This window comes from Apodemus sylvaticus, chromosome 8 (assembly GCF_947179515.1).
Source record: "Apodemus sylvaticus chromosome 8, mApoSyl1.1, whole genome shotgun sequence".
NCBI classification, from domain to species: domain Eukaryota; kingdom Metazoa; phylum Chordata; class Mammalia; order Rodentia; family Muridae; genus Apodemus; species Apodemus sylvaticus.
Genome location: NC_067479.1, coordinates 70,225,552 through 70,247,455, shown reverse-complemented (window position 1 = coordinate 70,247,455; position 21,904 = coordinate 70,225,552). Strand labels below are relative to the sequence as shown.

Genomic DNA, 21,904 nt, shown 5'->3' with positions numbered 1-21,904 from the left:
CGTGCTGAAGAGAGAGAGAATCATTACCATGGTCTAGGGGCTCTTCCTGATCAGGTTCATTAGGCCCTCTCTGCAGAGCTCTCTCCTGGCTGCTGTGAGCTGATCCATTTTCAGCATAGCCTGTTATTCTGTTGGGAGGTGCTGGCTGACTCCTATTGTCCACTGAGGCTCACAGTCCAAGTCCTTGAAGCCTCCCTTGAAGGGCCTTTCAATGTTACCATATCCCTCCATGTACATGAGCCATTGGGGCACTAGGCCAGTTTAACGGTCACTTTTCTGGTTCATGGTAATCCCAGATCCTCAGCCATAAGGTGTGTGCTGAGGACACAGGAGTGTGCTGACCGGGTCTCACAAACTATTGAAAATGATCACTTCCCAGTCAGGGTCACTGCTTCCACACCAGAGCAGCCTCTACCCTGAGGAAATGCAGCTCCCTACTAGGTGACACTGAGATCCTCACCACCCCAAAAACGGCAAAGTTGGTGCCTTGCCAGAGCTGTCGGGAGCCCTGCAGATGGCGTCCAGTAACCAAAGTCGCCATGAGAGACATATGTACCGGTGTCCTCAGGGTCCTGGAAGCTTGTGCCCGGAACAGACTTCATGTTGTAGGAGGTTCTAGAAATGACTGTTGAGCAGGTGTCTCTGTGGCTGAACTCTGCATCATTTCATTTACTACAGACGTGAAAATCACCAGGGTTGGGAAGCCTACAATGCTTCGGAAACATTTCTGACCAGAGAACCACAGGGCACCACTGAAAAGCTTGGGAAAGTACTGGTCCAAATTGGAGCACTGTATGATTATTTATTTAGTATGTGTGTGTGTGTGTGTGTGTGTGTGTAGAAACAGACTGTCCTCATGCAATTAAGACTTTTATTCAGAATAATCAGCATGGGCAAACAGAAAGCAGTTGCTTTATTATGCAGGGTCCTGGGACACTCAGAGTTGGATTAGAAAATGATTACAAAAAAAATACATTTGAAGTAGATTAAGGTTAACAGAAAACTGCAAATCATCACCTGGAAATGCATGTGTGATCACACTGGAAAGAAAAGGTGAGAATCTTCAGCCTGTTTGCCCAGGTGGCAGGGAGCCCATGCCTCAGAACCTAAGCAGTGCTTCGAGATCCCAATGCAGGGTTAGGCAGGAGTGACCAGAAGATACGTGGCCTCTATAGCTGCCCACTGGGAAACACAGGGGAGCAGACCTGGGGCTTCAGGCCAGCTTCCTTGGCTTCTTGATGCTGCACAGGGACTGGATCAAGAGCTTCTCATCTCCCCAGGAGAGCCGGCCAGGAAGGAGGGGCAGCGGCATTACAGGAAACTCACTGGGGCTGCATCTGGTGCTTCAGTATGGAGAGTTTCATTAGACAGTCATCCCTCCACTGCCTCCTGGCAGCTAACTGCTCTGGATCATCAGGAACCTTCATGCACATGTCCTGGGAGAAGGAAAGGGGAAGAAAAAACAGAGGACACATGCAGAAGAAGTAATCTGCCAGGAGTGTAGCTGTCTTTTGTGCCAGCTCTATGCATACCGCTTCCAAACCCCATAGTGGACAAAAGCTCCAGATCCTGAGATTCCCCAAGAAAAGTCAAAGTGAGCTGCTGGTCACCATCACCTTGTCCTTAGGTATCCTGGAGATCAGGATGCAACTATGGGCAGTCAGGAAACCTTCAGAATCAAGGGTTAAGACTGCAGCTGCTGACAAAGCCCCGCCCACAGGAGGTATGGGCGAGGGATGGCTACTCTGGGCCAGCTTGCATGCTCCTGGGCAGTCCACATACCTCGTTAACTTTCTTCACTGTGGCCCCTGAGAACTCTGGAACAGGCCCAAAAGTCTTGAGGACACGTTTCATTCCTTCACTGTATCTTTCACAGTAGCTTATCACACCTGCAATGGCATGAAAGCGGGAACCCACGCATCAGCATCAACATTCTCTAACTCCCAACTGAGACCTATGCAAAAGGGTCTAGCCTGGGAAAAGGGAATCTGCAGAGAAAAGGCAGAAGGTAACCTCTGGCCTAGGTGGGCAGGACCTTCCCCATGAGTCATTATCCAACTTTCTGGAAACTAGAATCCTAAAGAGCACCAGGGCCCTCAGGCCTGCCATGTGTCCTTCACCAGCACATCTCGGGGTCCTTCTCAGGGGTCTTCAGTCATAGCATCTCAGGGGTCCTCAGTGAGTCAGAGCATCTCAGGGGTCCTCAGTGAGTCAGAGCATCTCAGGGGTCCTCAGTGAGTCAGAGCATCTCAGGGGTCCTCAGTGAGTCAGGGCATCTAGGGGTCCTTCTCAGGGGTCCTCAGTGAGTCAGGGCATCTCAGGGGTCCTCAGCGAGTCAGGGCATCTAGGGGTCCTTCTCAGGGGTTCTTGGTCAGGGCATCTCAGGGGTCCTCAGTGAGTCAGAGCACCTCAGGGGTCCTCAGTGAGTCAGAGCATCTCAGGGGTCTTCAGTCAGAGCATCTCAGGGGTCCTCAGTCAGTGGTACTCGTGTTCTGATGTATAGAAAGCACCTCCTTCAACCATGTGCAGTTAAGGGTGTATGCTGGCCTTCAGTGCAGTTTTTCAGTGCAGAAATGAAGGAAATGCCTTCATTTCCCTTTTTCCTTTACCTCCCACCTTTTCTTTCTTTGGGATACAGGGGCTCACGTAACCCAGGCTGCATAGATGACCTGGAATGTCTAGCCCCACCTCTACTATTCAAGTGCTTGGCTTATAGGCATGTGTCACCTCGCTGGCTGCACGTGGATCCAGGGTTTTATATGTGCTAAATATATCTCCAGGCTCCTCTCCTGTTTTGAGACAGAGTTTCACTCTGTAGCTCACGATAACCTTAAACTTACGGTAATCCTCTTGCCTCAGCCTCCCAAGTGTGGGCAGTTCAGTTGTGAATCATTGTGAATGGCCTCAATTCATTCTTTATGAACCCCAGATGTAAAAGCTGCAGTCACTCCCTCCTTACCACACTCTTGAGCCTCCAGGGCAGGTTATGCTTTACCTGGTGCTTAAGGGGTGGGGAGGCTGCCCCAGAGTTGTATTGGCCACTGGCTTACACTTCCAGTGGAAGGAGGGCTGGAGCCCGGCCTGCCTGAATCCCTGTGCACAGGCTGCCGAGCCCAGCCAGGATGAGGGATTTGTGGAGAAATGAGTGGGGATGTGGAGGGGCGCAGACTCAGTCCAAGCAGCTGCAGGGCTGTGTGGGCTAAAGCCAAGGCATTAAACCCAGATGAGCTCTGAAGGAAAGCACAAGCCTGGTCTAGTCTGAGCACCTTTCCAAAATGTAGCCACCAGGGCACTCAGTTCCCTCCTCTTCCTCCCTTACATGCTGAGCCTCAGGTCTGCATGAATAGGCCTGGGTTAGAGACAAGATAAGCCAGAAGCCAGGCCTCGGACCCCAGCGGTCAGATTGCTCTGAGTCCTGGCTGTGCTGACTGACACTGGCCCATTTTGGTTTTTTCCATTTTGTGAGGCTGCACTGAGTTCTGCCCCTGAGCTAGCCCAGGGAGCGTTATTCAGGCTTCTGGAGCCACAGTGCCTCAGGAGTAGAACGCTGGAACACAGAGCTGCAGAGCTTGCGCAGACTCATCTACTCCGTGAAGACAGTATTTGATTGATGTAAAGCAAAAATGAGCACTAGGTACTCTTTTAAAAGAAGAGTTTAGTTTGGGGTTTAGTTTAGTTTTGATCCACACCGAAACAGGAGCCAAAATTGTCTGGGTTTCTAGCTTGTTTGTTTCAAATAGGTTTTCTTCCTTTTCACTGTGCCAAAGAGCCTTTGAAAAAATAAACTGTGTAAAAGTGTGTGTGTGTGTGTGTGTGTGTGTGTGTTGAGATTAGGTCTTATGTAGCTTAGGCTAGCCTCAAAATCACCTTGTAGCCAAGGCTAGCCTATTTCTATTTCCCAAATGTTGGAATTACCAGCATGCATCCTCCACACCCAGCTTGAGATTGTTTTGAAGGGTAAAATATTAAAGCTGGTCAGCTTCCATGACATTAGCACCTGCAGTTAACCAGTGGCTAATTTTTTAAAGAGATCTCACTGCATAGGTGTTAAGTCAGTAGTCCAGATCTCTACAAGTTCCTATAAATAATCCAACAATGTTTAGTCTTCCAAGGTGGTTTAGAATTACCAGACCAGAAAAAGACTTAAGTATATCTTTCCCTTAAGAAATTAAGCATTTGTTTCATTTTTTCCTATTTATTCACACAAGCAATAATAAAATCTAGACACAACTACAGTGTATTCATTTGGAGTTGGGAACAAGACATACAGAGCTGAATATACCTGAAAGATGTTGAAAGATTACAAGTTAGTCAGCTCCCATCATTATGACAAAATTCCTAAGATAATCAATGTGTAAATAAGGTGGTGAGACCAGCATTGACACTGTGTCCATCAGTCACTTGCAATGTCATGGGGGCAGAGGGGGCTGGAACAGTCAGACCTTCCCTAAACACACTGTGTGCAGCCAGACCCTCCCTAAACACACTGTGTGCAGCCAGACCTGCCTTAACCACACTGTGTGCAGCCAGACCTGCCCTAACCACACTGTGTGCAGCCAGACCTGCCCTAACCACACTGTGAGCAGCCAGACCTGCCTTAACCACACTGTGTGCAGCCAGACCCGCCCTAACCACACTGTGTGCAGCCAGACCTGCCTTAACCACACTGTGTGCAAGCCGTCCAAGCTGTGCTGTCCCAGCTCAGCCAAGCAGATTGCTCCAAGCTGTTGGCAAGCAGAGTGCTGTGATAGAAACACACGATGAAGGAAAGCTGCTCACCTCACGATGGCCAGGATCCGGATGAGAAGGGGGCAGTCTCCCAATATTCCCACCCAAGGGCACACTCCTAGTGGGATAACTGGTTTCTAAATGGACCCCACCCCTTCTAAAACAAATGTTACATTGTGTGTGTGTGTGTGTGTGTGTGTGTGTGTGTGTGTGTGTGTGTGTGTGTGTGTGTTGTCTCATTTGAGTGGAGGTCAGAGAACAACTTATGGAGGCTGGTTCTCTCCTTCTATGACCTGGGTTCTGGGAATCAAGTTCAGGGCTTGGTGCTAAGCCATTAGGATGGCTCAGCATCCCACCTCTTAAAGGTCCCAGTCTCCACTCTATCACAGGAGAAACTGGGAAAGTTGGCCTTGGCTGCATATTTAATGAGCTTATAGGGAAAATGAAGCCCAAGACCCTCTCAGGAGCCGCTTCCCCTCCCCGGCCAATGTAAACAGCAGCTTGGGGGCGGGGTTTGATCTACACACCATGCTTTGTCTCTGGGTTACTTCACATTCCTTCTACACGCGTTCACTTTTCACATTCCAGTCTCACAGAGATGTTCTAGAACGTTCTCTCTGTTGTAGAGCTATTGATATTTTCATTTTATGCACATGAGTGTTTTGCCTGCCTGGATGTGTGTGCACTGTGTGCGTGCTTGGTGCTTGTGGAGTTTGGAAGAGGGCAACAGAAATGGCTGTGAGCTGCCACGTAGATGCCGGAAACCAAATCCTGGCCTTCTGCTAAAACAAGCGCCATCTCTCCAGTGTCCATGGGACATTTGTTTCTTCAACATAGAATAAGATGTGGTAAAACTATTTCTGATACAACTCACAATTCTCCTCCTATGCAACAAAATTGTACTTCTCTATATGAGAGAAAAAAAACTGAGTGGAAATTTTCTCTAAAATACCAATTCTACCAGAAAGGGGCAAGCCCTGCCTTACGCTCACCCGCTCCTCACCACCACACTCTCTTCCTGGCAGTGTAGCCTTCCCTTTGCCCTTCCTTCTGCCCCTGCCTGTCTACATGAGCTTCGCTCTTCCACAGCCCTTGGAGAGCTTGGTTTTGCAGAAGCCAAGCCTTAATTTTTTTAAAGATGTATTTATTCTTATGTCATGTGTTTTGACTGCACATGTGCCTGTGCAGTGGTTGTGACTCTCCATGTGGCTGCAGGAAATGAGACCTGGATTCTCTGGAAGAGCAGCCTGGACTCTTAACTGCTGCTCTCAACTCTTTGACCCATGAACCTAATTTCTTAAGAAATGCTTTTATGGATAAACAATACACAGAAAGGAGTTGATTCTCAAGATTAGATTTAGATTAACTGTTCTCTAGCTGTGAGACCTGTCAGGTCAAGCAGGGGGTTTCCTTAACCCTAGCATCTCTACCAACAGGAAGCCCTTCTATCTGCTCAGTTTATGGGGTGAGACATGGCCCGCCATGCTGTACGTGGCTGGCACCCACACCTGACTGACACTCCCCAATGCTGAAACCACACCTACATGGGTGGTTTCCCAGACTTTATGAAAACTGGTCAGAAGGGCCTGAAAACAGAATGACAGCATCAAATGTCCTTCAAGGTCAAAGTTGTCATGACAACAGCACCCATTCCAGCACCGCCCCCTCCCCTTTCCTCCCCAGCTTAGCTATTCCCACCAGCAATGGTGGCTGGACATAGACAAGGCCTCCAGCAGGCTTTCTTCTAAAACAAAACCAGGTAAGTGTCTACAAGACAAGGAGCAAACAATTTACCTGGAGGGGAACACGGGGTTGTCAGATTCTCAGATATTGTCCCTCTACAGAGACACCAAGACACAAAGTCCAAAGAGCTGCCAGGGACAGGGCAGGCCCAGAGTCTCAGTGAAGAAACAAGGCTGGCTGACTGTCAGGCCCCCTCTATCGCTCACTCAACATCTGGCCTCATCTGTACTAACTCTGCACTTCTCCCTCTGGCTTGGGGGAAGCTTTTGGGGAGAACTAAGAAAACTAAAAACAAGCAAAACCTCTGGAAGAGCAATACATTAAACACAACAAGGTAAATTGGGATAACAGTTAAACCGTGGGTGTGTGGCTCACCCTCACATGTCCAAGGTTCTGGGTTCCATGCCCCAGCACCACCACCAAAAACATAAAGATAAAGCAAACGAAAGGTCATCTATTAAGCACATAATCTATCTGGACAACCACCTTCCCAGTGGTGTCTTTGCACATCTCCCCCATGCACCTGCCAGAGTGGTTGCTGTCCCCGCTGTGGGAACAGCTGAGAAAACGAAGGTGCACTGAATCAAGTAGCTGATGTAACAGTAGCAGCTACCAGACGACAGGAAAGCCAGGGTAGGGAACTCAGCTAACTGTCTCCCTGGCCAGAACCTCTAGTCTGTTATTTCACAAAGCCCATTATTTCACAAAGGATGCTTTTTAAAAAAGTAGACAAGGAGGCAAGCTGAACAAGCGGGGTGTCTCAGCAAAGGGTAACTCTCTCTCTTTTGTATCTCTTTCTTTCAGATACTAGCCAGAGCCTGCAAACACTTTCCCTGGATCTCTGGGAATTCTCCACTGATCTCCAAAGCTTCCCCAACCTTCCCCCACACAGCTGATGAGGCTTTCCTCACCCTCCCTCAAAAGGCAAATCTCCTCTTCAGCACCCCCTCCTCCTGGTGGCTGCTGACATTTATGGCTGGCCTGCCCAGGTGTTTTCTCTCCAACTCGAATCAAATTATCCTCAAGCTTTAAAATTAAATAAATAATCCTAGAGTACCTAGAGTTTCCAGTTGGGGGAAATGGAACTTTTACGCCTAAAAACTTAACCTGAGATGATAGCCACGTCAGTCAAACCAAGCTGCTTCCTCCCACTCAACCTTGATGTCTTCCCGATGACACCAGAAGAGCTATTGGTCCCCAGCCAGATCTTCTAACATTCTAGCTCTGCGCTTTGGAATGCTCAGAAGTTGAAAACTACATCCGACCCCTATTATCATATTAAGCCAATTAAGCTTTCTTATCATATCAGTTTTGTTTGAAAAATGGTTGTGGCCTCCTTCCTGTCTGCCACCCCACTGATGCTGGAGTGTCTGGTGTCCCTGGCTCCTGTTTCTATTTGTTTGAGATTCAAAGCCATTCTCAGTTCTCTCCCTATTGATTTCGCACAACCCTTAACTACCTTAGTTCTCTCAAGAAAAAGAAATACGGTGGTTATCAGGCAGCCCCATGTCCACTTCAAATGCTTGGCTATGCTCCCCGCTCATAAGGTCTGACTGAAAGGACATCTGAAGTGGCCCATGGACTCTGATTTCGCTTGTATGAAGGCGTCTTCTTGGTGTTTTCTTCCCACTCAACAAAGATCTTCCCACACGCGGCACGGCAACTGCCAGGAGGCTCCTTCCTCCCTTTGGCTGCCCCTGGCAAGGCCCCTGCCTTTAAGAAAGGCCCAGTTATTGGAATGTTGCTGCAGGGCTTGTGGAGTGGGTCCAGTCCTCAAATCATATATCCAACCATGGCATGTAATGCTGTGTCTGGGAATACTGCCTTGAGGGTTGGTCATGAACTGCTCTAGTGGAAACTGACTGAGCTAGTGACAGAGCAGGGTGGGATCAGGGGACAAAAGTCAGACTGTCAGCTCCAAGGACCACATGGCAGCAATGTCCTCTCAACATCTACCACGGCCCTTTAATTCATCCAGGGTGCAGGATGCGAGCCCTCCCTTCCTGATCACTAGCACCCATTACTAGAAAGCTCTTTCTGTCACATCAGTCACATGCTAAACACAAACCTGTCTGCCTGCTGTTCCAGTCTTCCCTTCTAGTTCTACCCACTCGGGAAGCAGGCCCAGAGCAGGGTTGGGGGTGGGAAGTACACTCTGTAATCAATCCAAATACTGAGAAAGCTGAGGCAGGAGGATTACTTGATGTCTGAGACCAATTTGGCTACATAGTAAGTATCAGGAAAGCTGGAAACAGAGTGAGGCCCCTTCTCCAAACCAAACAAAGGGAATACATTCCTACCCTTCTCCCCCTTCCCCCACAGGGGAAAATCTCAATTCCTACCCCTCTGTCCCAACCCACATGGGGAAATCTCAGTTCTCAATACCTCTTGTGAAATACAGCCTTGACACTACAAATAACATTTTTTTTCTTTCTACATCTCCTTTACCACTTAAGAGGACTCTGTTAAAGTAACTGTGTAAGCTTACAGCAACAGAACAGTAAAAGATGATAGAAGTTACTTGCAGCTCAGGGGATGGTGGGGGGGGGGGGTTGCCTAGCATGCAGAAGGCTCTAGGTTTGATTCCCCAGCAAAACAAAAGAACAAAAAGGAAAGGAACCATAAACCCCATGGCCTACTGTATCAGGCACGGCTCATGCCTATGGCCCCAGCATTCAGCAGGAGGATCCTGCACTTGGGGCTAGCCAGGGCTGTGTAGTGAGACTTCACTCGGGACAAAAAGGAAAAAAACAAAAGTTACTGTCATTTTAATACTAAGAGATAGCTAGCATGTAGGTAGTGTCATTCAGATTTTGGTGCATGGCTGCACTGGTGTTTTACTTTGGTCTGGGTTTCATCAGCTGGTCACCTTTGGCTCCTTTACAATGTGCTTCAATCTTATCCTTCCAGTTACCTTTCTTTGGAATTACCAAGTCACACTGACTTCCCCCAGGCCTCTGACGTCAGCTTCCGGACAGTTGTCTGACCTGCCCCACCCTGCCAGGCCCCTCCCTGTGCTGCGTGGGATACCTGCCTTGTGCTCCTGGCCTTTGGGAAGGCCATCCCACTGCTCTGCAGAAGCACTCACAGGCACTGTGATTCCAGAAGCATTGAGTCTTTGTTTACCTTCTTGCTTCTGTGATTAACACCACAGCTGCTGAAGCCTCTCTCCCATCAAACAAGATACACAGCTAGACCCCAGTCACAGCACTTCCTTTTGTCCATCAAGGGCTCCTCAGGATCCAGAGCCCCAAGCTTCCCAGACCCCATGTAGACTTACATCTCAGCTCACAGTCATCTGTGTGAGCGGGCATCTGTCTGCGTTATTAGGGTCAATCAGAGTCCCTACCAAGCACTGCCATTACTACTCTGTTTAAAAGGAAATAGCACACATTGGTGGCTAATAAAGCTCACAGAAACAGCCAACACCACAGAGCTCCATCTCCGACCCAGGCATACCTTCAGCATTGAGGTGCATGGTCTCCAAGGGTCCAATGAACGCGTACCGCATGCCCAGCCCATCTGACATGACCAGGTCCAGGTCATTAGGAGATACTATGTCTTCCTACATGGGGAGAAAGCGGCAACACACAGGTGAGCTCTTCGGAAAGGCAATTTTGTTAATGTTGCTTGTCCTAACTTCTTGTAGGCAGTAGCCCTGGTCCTCCCCTGTCCCCCCCCCAAAAAAAAACACTTGCAAACGCACTAAAATATTTTAATTGGATTTTGTGCGACCAAGCTACCCTATATGCGTGGGTCCTTAAAAAATAAGACTGTTACGGCACAAGTACGCCTTTTCCACGTCACCATCCCTACATATCGCCTGCAGCTTTAGAAACAGCAAGGCTAAAGGAGACCTGAGGAAAAGGTCAGGGGAATTCTGGATATTTGGTCAGGGAGTGGGAGTGTGATTTAAAATGCCCCAAAGAACGGGAAGTGGCTCTCAGGCCTCACCTGCTGCAAGTTGGGCCTTGTTCAGCTTTTACTGAGTTTGTTTCTTTAATGAAGCACAGCTTAGGATGGGTTTGTTTGCTGAGGTGGGGCCAGAAAAGTTTCTACAAATGTGAATTGCCAAACAAGCGGGAAGCTGCAATGTGCTGGGCTTAGAGAGCCAGCCAATTTGTGTGCATGGCTTTGGGCATGGGGCTGAAACCATTAGTGCTGTAGCCTAGGAAGACGCTGCAGGTTCACTCCCTGCTGAGGACCTCTGTACCTTGGGCATCTCAACTTTTGGGAAGGCAGATATGAGGAAAGAGAAACACTTCCCCAAAACGCCCCGCTGTCTAGACTGGCAGCATTCCTTTGGAACCTGCTACTCACTGACTCTTTCCTGGGCAGTTTCTTTCAGAGAGGGCCCTGTGGGGCCTGCTATCTATAAGGCCACTAACCATGCCACCTTTTCTATAAGCAGCCTTGGGGGTGGGGCTGTCAGCCCGTAGCTGGAGGACCTGGTTCCTATACAGAGATACACACTGTCACGCTATGCACCTTGCTCCCAGTGGCAAGCTCAGGTAAGTCACCCATCAGACATGTCACCTCAGTCTGGGATTTATAGCTTTCCCTGAAAGCGCTGTCTGGCATCCTTCTTAAGAAAACAGGCCTTGTTGGCCTGAAGGAGGGATCTGAGAGGTCACCATAGGTTGTCATAGCTCCCACGGGAGGAACTCTTGGTCCTTCTGATACCCCTGGGATTTGGGTCTCAGAGACTAAATCGCCCCCTGCTGGCCTGGTCAGCTGGTACTTTCCACTTCAGACTCCAAAGTTAACTTAGAGCAGCTGGCAAAATAGATTTGGCACCGCCACCTTCACTGTACCCCAACTAATAAATGATAGTTTTGGATCACCCCACTTCACTTGAGGCAGCTTCAGGGAGAGAATAGTGTTGCACAGTCAAGATGCAGGAGAACCCACCGCCCTGGCGGGACAAACACAGCTATGTCTGACTGAGCAGCTCAACTTCAAAGACCCACTTTCCATCCACCCACAGCATGTGAGATACAAATGCAGAAAGACTGTGTGCTCAAGATGCACACACAGTGTAGAGTTGTGATGACGCAAGGCACTGGCACCAGCTCTCGGTCTTCCTAAAGCCAGCGCCCACCTCCTATAATGACCCTGTCCTGGCTCTTGAGCCTGGCCCTCGGTGCGTGCTCCTCAGCAACAAAGCTTGCTGACCGCACACTTCTCGTCATGCAGACGCATCGTGTTCATTCTCATGTGACCTGATTCCATTTCTCAATATCATGCTTTTAAGATACACACAAGGGGGCCTGGAGAGATGGCTCAGTGGTTAAGAGCACTGTCTGCTTCCTGAGGTCCTGAGTTCAATTCCCAGAAACCACATGGTGGCTCACAGCCATCTGTAATGGGGTCTCTGGCATGCAGACATATATGTAGACTGAGCATGTATATAATAAAGAATAAACAAAATCTTTGGGGAAAAAAAAGATACAAACAAGGATGGGGATGAGGGTCTGAGTATTTTTAGAACTGACGTTGAAAGAATTTCAAGACACTCAACCAATGAGCTACCCAGAGTTGTTAACTTTTGTTTTGTTTTTCCTTTTTTGCTGGGAATAGAAGGAACCCAGCCTTACATGCGGCAGGTACGTGCCTGACCAATTCCTGGAAGCTTGCCCTTCTTTCTGAGGTCCTCTGGAGGAAGAGAACTATTTTCCTCTGTCCTTCCCCCACAGGACAGACAGAAAGGGAAGAATGCTAATCTTCACTTCTGCATTCCTTTCTGCCCTGTGTAGCGTTTTCAAGGGGATTCCTCAAGCCTGTATTTTTTTACCTAGAAGTTAATCTAGGGGAAGAACATGGTCATGGGTATTTCCATTCAACTGCGACTCTGCATCGCTGCGGCAAACGTACACACTTGTCGCAGAAACAGCACCGGATGCTCAACTCCTGGCCTCTTACCAGGATGTTCTGGTTCTCAGTTCTGCCCATGAGTTCACCTCCACCCCAGCTGTATAAGAACATGTATGATGGTATGTATAACAATGTTCTAAGAGGCAGAGGATGTAGGCGCCATGCTGATGGTGAGACATCAAGTCCTAGGACCTGGATGGGTTCAGCACGCTGGTTGGCAGCATGGAACCTGACGCCAGCCAGGGGTTAATACGTATCAGAAGAGCTATCAGTACTCCCTGCATTATGCAGCAGAATTCTCAAGACACGCATACAAAGAATGGTCCCAGGAGGTTAGAGGAGTCCTAAAACCTCACAGAAAGCAGTGAACACTGCTGTCACTGTTCTCAGCCTGGCCTTTGTACCGAGTTCTGAGAAATCTTGGGGTGAAGAAGGCCCAGACACGGTGGTAAGGAATCCCCTTTCATGGAAAAACTCTAGACTGCCCTTTCTTTAAGATCTGGGACTTACCACAATCTACACTGCTGTATCGGGCTAAGACAGGGAGGGGCAAGAGAGTCATCAGAGAAGAAAACACAAGGCAGTGAACTAAGTGTTCAGTTACCCTGACACACATTTTAAGCATAATTAAAGGCTTGGGGATTCAATTAGTGGAGACATACACACACACACACACACACACACACACACACACAAACACACTCCTCCCTCAGTGTCCATTATTACAGAATATCCCATCTCCCCTTACCAAAGACCATGGATACTGAAGTCCCTCAAATGAAATGCTGTGGAACTGCCTTAAATCCTGTGTGTATCTGCTCACGGACTTCTCACATCTTGGTCACTCACAGCACCTAACACAGAACAAATGCTGTGTAATAATTTGGTCCAGGGAGATGGCTCAGTGGGTAAGGGTGCTTGCAGTCAAACCTGACAGTTTAAGTTCAATCCTTAGGTCCCACATGGTAGAATGCTAAAAGGAGAGAACCAATCCCTGCAAGTTGTCATCTGACCTCCATATATATTCATGAATGTATCACCCACCACACAACACACACACACACATGCACACACATATACACACTCACACATACACACACACATACACACACATATACACACACACACACACACATAAACCAAACAAATAAATGTAATTTAAAATTTGTCATCACATCTTGTTCAGAGAACAAAGAGTGCAACTCTATGTTCAATGTGTAAAAATACATTCAATCTGTAGTTCCGGAAGCCCATGGGTGAAAAACAGGTCACTGTTTACACACACATGTATAAGACTTATTTCAACCGGCTTATGTGACTGTGGGCTGGTGGGTCTTGAGAGGCCTCAGTTGAGCTCTGTAGACTTCTTAACCAGTTAGATGTGACTCATCCTGATTAGAGAGAATAATGCCCTGTAGTTCAGGTCAGGTGATACACCAAGTCTGTCCAGGAGCAGCCCCACCACACTGTCTGTGAGGTGGGAGAGGAAGCAGAAGATGCATGAATCCAATGACTGACAGTAAGGAGATGCACAGTGTGGTGACCCAGACTCTGACAGGAGGAGGGAAGGCCAGCGGGGACCTTGTGTGGTGCACAGTATCTGAGGACTGCATCCTGTGGCTGTTACCATGACAGGTCACCAGCTATACACACGTATCTTCCCCTCCCTTTGATCGTCCATCCTTCCGGTTTTCTCCTCTGTGGCTGCTTTGCCTTCTTTTCTCCTTTAATCCTAGCCGCCTTCCCTTATCTAATTAAAAAGAGATCCCAGTTTTGTTTTTCCATTTTGCCTGGTTGATTTCCCCAGGCTTGGTCCCGACCTGTCAAGTATCTCAGAACACATATCCCTTACTTGGCCACCATGGTTACCTCCAGGGACCCAGCCTTGCTACCAGGCATGCAGATAAGGTTCTTTACGAGTTCCTCCCCTCCCTAACTGTTCCTCCTTCACCCAAACTGTTAGGGTGTATGTCCAGTGTCTTAATTGAGAAACTACAGAAAAAAATGAAGGGTGAAGAGTAAGAAGAGGTTATTTATCATGAATAAATCCCAGACTGTGATATGTACAGTAAGACCTGAGACTCTGCCATCTCAGTCTACTTAGGGGGACAGAAAGGAGGATGGATTTGTTTTGCTATACTTTGGCCACTTGAAAGAGGTTACAGGTCAAAAGACTACTTTGAACCCTATCTACGTGGAACAACCTGAGCCTTAGCAATTTCTGTCTCGTGAGGTGTCCCTGGGTAGGTAGGATAAAACAGCCAACAGGTGCAGAAGTAACACCTACAAGAGCCAGGTTCAGGACTGTCCCATTCGGAGCCGGTCATTCCTGGAGCCCTTGTAGATGGGTCAAAGACAGAGTGTTTCAGATCTAGAGGTTTAAATTGGGGACTGTTTAAGCTTCGTAGCTTAGTAGTTAGAGCGCTGGTCTTATAAACCAAGGACCAATGCATTTCACAAGAGATGAGCTGAGACCATTGATAGCTCTCTCCACGGGTATCATCCTCTATATTCTGTTTTGGATTTCCTTTTCCATGTGCTATTGTCTTTGATGTACCACAAATGTGGCAGGGGCTGTGGGCATGCCAGAGAGATAGCACAGCAGCCAGGGGTACACACTGTGCTCAGAGGACCTGAGTTTGGTTCCCAGCATCTGTATCAGGTGGTTCACAGTGACCTGTAACTCCAGCTCCAGGAGCAAGAACAAAAGAATCCTGGCCTAAACACTCCCTACGCACCCGTGCCACCATCCAGGGAGATGTGAGGCAAGAAGAAATCTTAATAAGGATAAAATAAAAGATGTCTGAGAGCTGCTTCATGACCCATAGTTACTCACAGGTTTGTGAGCAGCATGGCCGCTTACCAGCACTTACAAGTTTCCTTGGAAGCAGGACACAGACATTCCTGCATGATGACGTGGGCAGATTTTGCTAACTGTGGAAGAACCTACTGGAGCCCACACTTAGCTCATGCAACAAGTCATTGAATCATGCCCAGGAAACACACCCTGTCAGGAGCCACCTGAGAGACGCTAAGGAGCTAGAGTGCTGGGGACAGGGACGGGGATGAGAAGCAGTGGGTGGCCTCATTGGTGAGCCTGCTGGTAATAGGTATCCCATGGGCCCCTTGGGTGGCAGAAGAATCATGTATCATACTCTGGAGACATTTTGATCACATCTAGCAAGTGGTGAAATGCCCTTCCCTGGCCTGGACTCCAGACTATCCATGAAAAAAACCCGCCAAGACTAAGACACAGATGCAAAGGAGTCATCAAGTCTAGGTCATGATAGAAACAGAACCTCCAAACAACCTACAGTGGGAGAAATATCCAAACATTCAAAAGTCAATCAAATCAAACGAGTATCAATGAATACTGGAGCAAAAGCAGTGTTAGGGAAGAGATGGATGAACACCTGGAGGGAAGAAAGGAATTTGCCGTGGGGCAGGGCAAAGGTAGAGGTGTTTTCCCCTTTGAATTTTCATTAAAGGTTTGAAATAGGAACAAACTAATAAAAACCAAAACAAACAAAAAATAAATTTTCTGGAGCACTATTTCTCAGTGTGTTGTGTACATGACTATCTTTGGGAAGACAATGAGCCATTTTACAGAGTCTGAAGGACAAGAAATGTCTTAACCTTAAAACCAAACACAAGAACAAAAAGGATCCACCATAAAAGGTTTGCTACCAGACACCATGAGGAAAGTAATATAAACTAAGGGACTCTATGTCTGGACTGATGAAGACCAGAAGTACACCCCAGGACCATCAAGGACTGGAAATACGCTAGATTTTACAGTTCTTCATACAGTAGAATATTTGCATAGAGTATTGGTTGAGCACCGGAATCTAAAAATCTGAAATCTAAAATTAATTTTAATCCAACATTAGAATCACTAAGTTTTATATTCAAAGGTATTTCAGACTTCGGATGACTTGATGAGGAGCACTCAGCCTGAACCGTAATTAAAGGGTTTGAATTTGGTACAAAAATATGAATAATAAAACACAAGCCTCTGTCACCAAAGATACAACATGGCATCCCCCTGGCCGCCTCTGGCACACCTGTACTCTTAGAGCTCAGAATGCCAAGACAGAAGGGTGGGTGAGTGCCACCAGCCTGGGATACACAGCAAGACCCTCCATTTCAGATACCCACTAAGCTTGCCTGTTTACTCCCCAGTTTCAGCCACCTGATTGGCCACTGAGTGAGGGTTAGTAAGGTGGTATAAACACAGCATTTTCACTCACTGCCTGCCTGCTTACCACTCATCCCTCCCTCCCTGATGGTAAACTCAGGATCCTCCTGCCTCAGCCTCATAAGCGCTAAGCTTGCAGGTGTATGCCAGTGTACCTTGCATGGGTTTCTTAGAGTTGTTATTCTTCTCAGAAACTTTCAGAGGTCTGGGTCCACCTGCTTTTGTTTTAATTACATACATGGCTGGTATTGTGTGTGTGTGTGTGTAACTCCATACATTTTAATAGAAAACAAAATAACTCTCTTCGGGAAACAGAAATGCTTAAATCTTTCCCACACATTGCTTTGTTTTTAGGGCATGGTTTGATACCCACGATAGTTCCACATTCACTATACTGATTCTGCACTGGAGCGCAGAAACAGATTTCTGGGGGAGAAAGACACCAAGAAGCCATGTCTCAAAATAAACAATCGTCTAGAAATCCATCATGTCTTAAGTCTATCTTGTGACTTACTTCTTTATTGTAATTTTGTTGTAGATGGCACTAAGGTTGAAACCCTGGGCAAGCGGGCTGAGTGCTGAGACCCGCCCTCTGCCACCATGAGATTCCTTTCCTGGATAGAGCAGTTCCACTGCAAGTGCAGCTAGTAAAAGGATCTTCCTTTGCCACCATGGTGCCCCAATAGTCACACCACCCGCCTGCTGGCAGAAGCACCATCTGTGCCCCCTTCTGATACACTGGGCTACCGGTCTGAATTCCTAGAGCCTCAAAAATCCAGGTATCATAACCTGTGCCAGGAGTCAAATCTGAAAGAAAAAGGAGGAGGCCTGACCTCAGTTCTTAGCAGACCACTTGTTTATTAACAACGTGCATTTATTATCATTTTATGAGTATCTACATCAGTAAGCAACACCAGTAATAAAGGAGTAGTTGGCTAAAAACCAAGGCTAGGACAATTTTTAACACAGACGATTCTCAGCCAAACAGGCTCAGTTTCTGCAGCAGCAGAAGACATCCTGTAAATGGCCGTTACAATGTCTAGGCATGAATGTGCTCCCCTGAGAATGCAGACAGGGCCAAGTCGCTCAGCAGGAGAAAGAAAAACTGAAGAAATTTGAGCTGACCTGTCCAAGGAGAAAGTTCCGTGAGTATGCTCAGTTGCCGTATCTTTGCACAGTGCCACTCACTCTCCCGAAGAGCCCTACGTTCCTGGAAGCCCACATCCCAATATGTTTGTGTCCTGTCCTAACCCACTTCATAGGGTATCTAGACTCTTCCCAAACGACCACGCCATTTCTATGGAATTTAGATAGAAATCACACTGAATCTGTAGATATCCCAAATCTGGCACCTATAAAACACTGATTAAGAAAAGAAAGGATACAAATGGAAGAACTGATCATGTTAAATGTCCATCCTACCCAGGAGATACATTTTGCAAAGTAAATGAAGTATTTTTAATTTAATTTTATTTTTGTAGCTATTGCAAATGAGGTTTTGGTTTGTTTTTGTTTTGTTTTTTTTTTAAATGTGGATAGTTTGTTGTCAGTGTATAGAAATGCTTTTATACCTTACACCTTTATTGAACTTTCAGCTTCAGTATTCTACCTGTGAACTACAACTGTATCTGTTCTAACAGGGCTTCCTAACAGGGCTTCCCCACTGTGGCACCTTTACTGATTTCTGTATCTCAGGCCACATATGAAGAGGAGATGATTTAGTCTCTGTCCAATCTAGATGTGTCCTGTTTCCTCTTTTGTCTAGTTTAGTTAGAAAGGATGCCTAGTGTGGTATCCAACAGAAGCAGTGAAATTGGCAGCCTTCCATTGCAGCCTTTGTTTTTCCTTAATCTTAGAAAAAAACTTTTTGACTTTGAATTAATGTATGAGCTCTGAATTATGACGTTTGCTGCGTTTGTTATACGTGGCCTTTGTTGTGTTATATTGTGTATATGTCTGCCTTCCTTCTTTTATCTTCTATCTTTTGTCTGTCTGTCTTTCTTTCTGTCTGTCTGTCTTCTTTCAGACCTGACTCTCAGAGCAGCTGGGGCCCCTCAGCCCTGCACCCTGCACATCTCTAAGAGTCCTCACTTCCCAAATGCTGCTCAAGGTCTGGCATGCCCACTTCCCCTTGCCGTAAGCAAGGAATCTGGACAGAACTGTGACCTACAGCTCTCCCCAGAGCTGGGCATACATTCCCAGACTGTTCCTCCTCCAGGTACCTGCCTCTACTCACACAGGTTCTCTCCTCCTGACAAGAAACCTGACCACAATTTGCATCTCTGCTCAGGAAATCAAAGGGTGGAGTGTGGCTGGTGTTTCACGTATGAGAGATGTGGCCAGGGAGCAAATCCAAGTGAGATAGGCTCTGGCTAGGAAGCTTATGGTTGGTAGAGCACCTCTCATACCTCTTGTCAATTATAATCTTGTGTTTGTTCTGACACTTTTGTTTTTGTTTCTTGAGACAGGGTCTCATTTAAGCCCAGACTGGCCCCAAACTCCCGCCCACGGTTTGTGTGGCACTATGTGGTATCAAAACCAGCTCCTCATACCTGCTTGGCAAGCACTCTCCTAACTGAGCTACACCCCAACCCATATTTGTGTCTTAATGAGGGTGAATTAAGATTTTTAAAAACCAATTTTTGAGCTGGAAATAGAAATAAACACCTTTAATCCCAAAACTCACGAGGCAGAGGCAGGCAGATCTCTGTGAATTCAAAGCCAGCTTGGTCCACAGAGCAAGTTCCAAAACAGCCAAGGCTACACAGTGAGACCCTGCACCAAAATCAATTTTCCTGTCCCTTAAGGAACAGTCAGAGGTATTTAGTGCTTTAAACTGGGGTTCAAAGGCATATAGGGTCAACATCACCTGAGTCTCTATTTAAGTAGAAGCTGGTATCAACAAGAAGGCTGCATCCCAGATAAAACGAAAGAACAAAACACATATAAACAGATGGAGAAAAATAAAAACAATTGAGAAATAAAATGTCATGTATCTCTGTGAAATGAAGACTCCATTGAGTACAAGCTAAATTAGTATTAATATCTGATTAGGAAACAAAGAACTGACAGTAAACTAAGCTACCCCACCCAGCTGCAATGGGCAGAATTCATCTTTGAACAGATGAAAGAGTCTAGGGAGACCTTCAGGCCCAGGCCTCGGGGAAGTCACATTCAGGGCTTCTCCGGTACTGGCATCATTAGAATCCCCTGACTTGTCACAGAGCAGAGTCTGATCCCACAGCCTGGGAGACCTAGAGACGGCATTTCTTATGAGCACCCACTCGAGGCTTGGGAAGGCCTGGGGGAGATCCTCTACTAAGCTGAGGGAATGAGGACCTAGACTTAGGATGTCCCTGGTGACAGCTGCTGTGCAGAAGCAAGCAGGCTACATTCAGAAGCCATCACCTAAGCTGCGTGGCAGACATTGGTCTACGCCCTTACGCAGACTCCCACCTAGTCCTCATCGAACCCCAGTGAGAAATCATCTCCGCTTCATAGACCCTGCAGCAGAGGCAGGTCTCAATTCCCAACCAGGCTGTAGCATGTGGACCAAGCCACTTAATGTATTAGTCAATTTCCTATTGTGTAAAGTCTGAAATAGTAGCATGTTTCTCTTGACATTGAGAAGTGGTCAGCAGGTCTGAAAAGACCTGATCATGGGAAATGGGAAGGAAAGCTTCCCAAGTCTGAAGTCCTACACAGGAGGGCAGGCCTGCCACGAGCAGGTGAGCTGTTCCAGGTGGGCTCTGCTGATTCCTAACGTGCGCTCCGACGTCAGGTAGGTTAATCACCTGTGAATCTGACGGCATTACTTTTGAAGAACACTTGGTTAAATGGAACCATCCCCCCAGCACTTGCCACTCACGTCTGAAACACAGTTCTAGAGCACCCCCTTCCCTGGGGAATCAGATGCACAGACTATGCCCCCTGGTGACCAAGAGACTAAGACTAAGCACTGAATCCATTAGCTGGAGATGCAGTAGACATCTCTCCACAACACAGTACGCCATGTGCTGACCTTAAATGGGGTCTCTTGTGTGCTGGCAGATGCTGGAAGACTCTGTGTATGTAGATTACCTTTCCTTTTCCTGCCTGAAGACTAGACTTGCCAAAGAGGAAAATAACTGCCTCAGTCTCTCTAAGTTTCAGGAGGATAAGACTGAGAAGCCACCACACCTGGATAGACTTTGTCACAGGCCGTTGTCTGTCTCCTAAGTCCATTCTGCTTCCAAAAAGAATGGTTTACAAACCTGTCTGTTTTCCAGGTCATTCATTCTGCCTAAAATTGACTGCCCCTCAAATATGTCCCATAGTCCCTCATTTCCCTCCCCTTTACAAAGACGGGCACACGGGCATCTGAACCTTGAGGGGTGATCCGGCACTCACTCACTGTCCTGCGATGTCCCTCTGGTAGGGTAACAAATTTTCATTCCTTATCACTTGTCAATCTACTTTTAAACCTCTCAAAGACAAAGGGGATGCTTTCTTTTTGCCCCTATAGAGTCCTGAGAACAGGAACCCTGCTAGGGATTATTCTGCTTACAAGGATAAAACATGAGGTAAGCAATTTCTAAGGCTCATTGCCAAAACATGCCAACAGGCTGGGACCCTGCTGATGACTTCACGATTCATCCCAGGTTCCTCCACCCACCTTGCCCCTATGGGGAAAGAATTTATGGGCACTAAACTCAGCTATTGTCTGGCCAAAGAGTTTTCATCACAACATAAATTCCCTCACTGTGTTAATGCCTCAGGAACATAAACTTGAAATTACATTCCCAGCCGAAAGGATCTCATCACCCAGTGACCCAGCCCTGACAGGGAATGTTAGTGTTATTAGACTACAACCAGATCTGCCATTTACCAGTTCATGAAGGTCTTCCGTGCCCCAGATGAAGCCAAACTAGGAGACAGGACAAAACAGGACTTACATCTACCAGACAATACTACAGACCCCAGTTCCTTCATATCCTTGGATACCATTCTTCTCCAGAGGAGTGAGGACAGCAGCAAACAGCCTGTCATGGCTAGGGTGTACAAAGACAGGATAGGAACGAGCCTCTCGCTACGTTAACGCACTTTCTCTTTCTTAGGTAGAAATGCTACCCCACCCAGCATGGCCCACTCTTCACAAGCACCTGCCGTGGACACGTCCACAGGTGAGCCTTCTCCCCTATCGACCCTCCTTTGCTTCTCTTAGAATCGATCGTAGTTGATTCTGAGAATTCTATTCTGCCCTGCCTAACTAGTGACTGGAAGTTAAAGCAGCAAAATCAGAGACTGACCAAGGAAAGAAAAGGTTCTTCTGTTTAGACATTAAATGTTCCCCCAAAGGCCAATGTGTTAACACCCTAGTCT

At 47.2% G+C, this 21,904-nt stretch overlaps 1 protein-coding gene across 1 annotated transcript in view; it reads right to left on the bottom strand.

Annotated features, from left to right (window-relative positions):
- Positions 1 to 857: 857 nt before the first annotated feature.
- The window catches only part of Cryl1 (crystallin lambda 1), a 119,814-nt gene continuing 98,767 nt past the window's right edge, over positions 858 to 21,904 (bottom strand). Inside the window, exons 6-8 of the mRNA XM_052191348.1 lie at positions 9,931 to 10,036; positions 1,783 to 1,889; positions 858 to 1,436 (exon numbers count right to left, since the gene is read on the bottom strand). Of these exons, the coding sequence (XP_052047308.1) occupies positions 1,323 to 1,436; positions 1,783 to 1,889; positions 9,931 to 10,036 (327 nt within the window). The 3' untranslated portion in view covers positions 858 to 1,322. The remainder of the gene's footprint in view (positions 1,437 to 1,782; positions 1,890 to 9,930; positions 10,037 to 21,904) is intronic.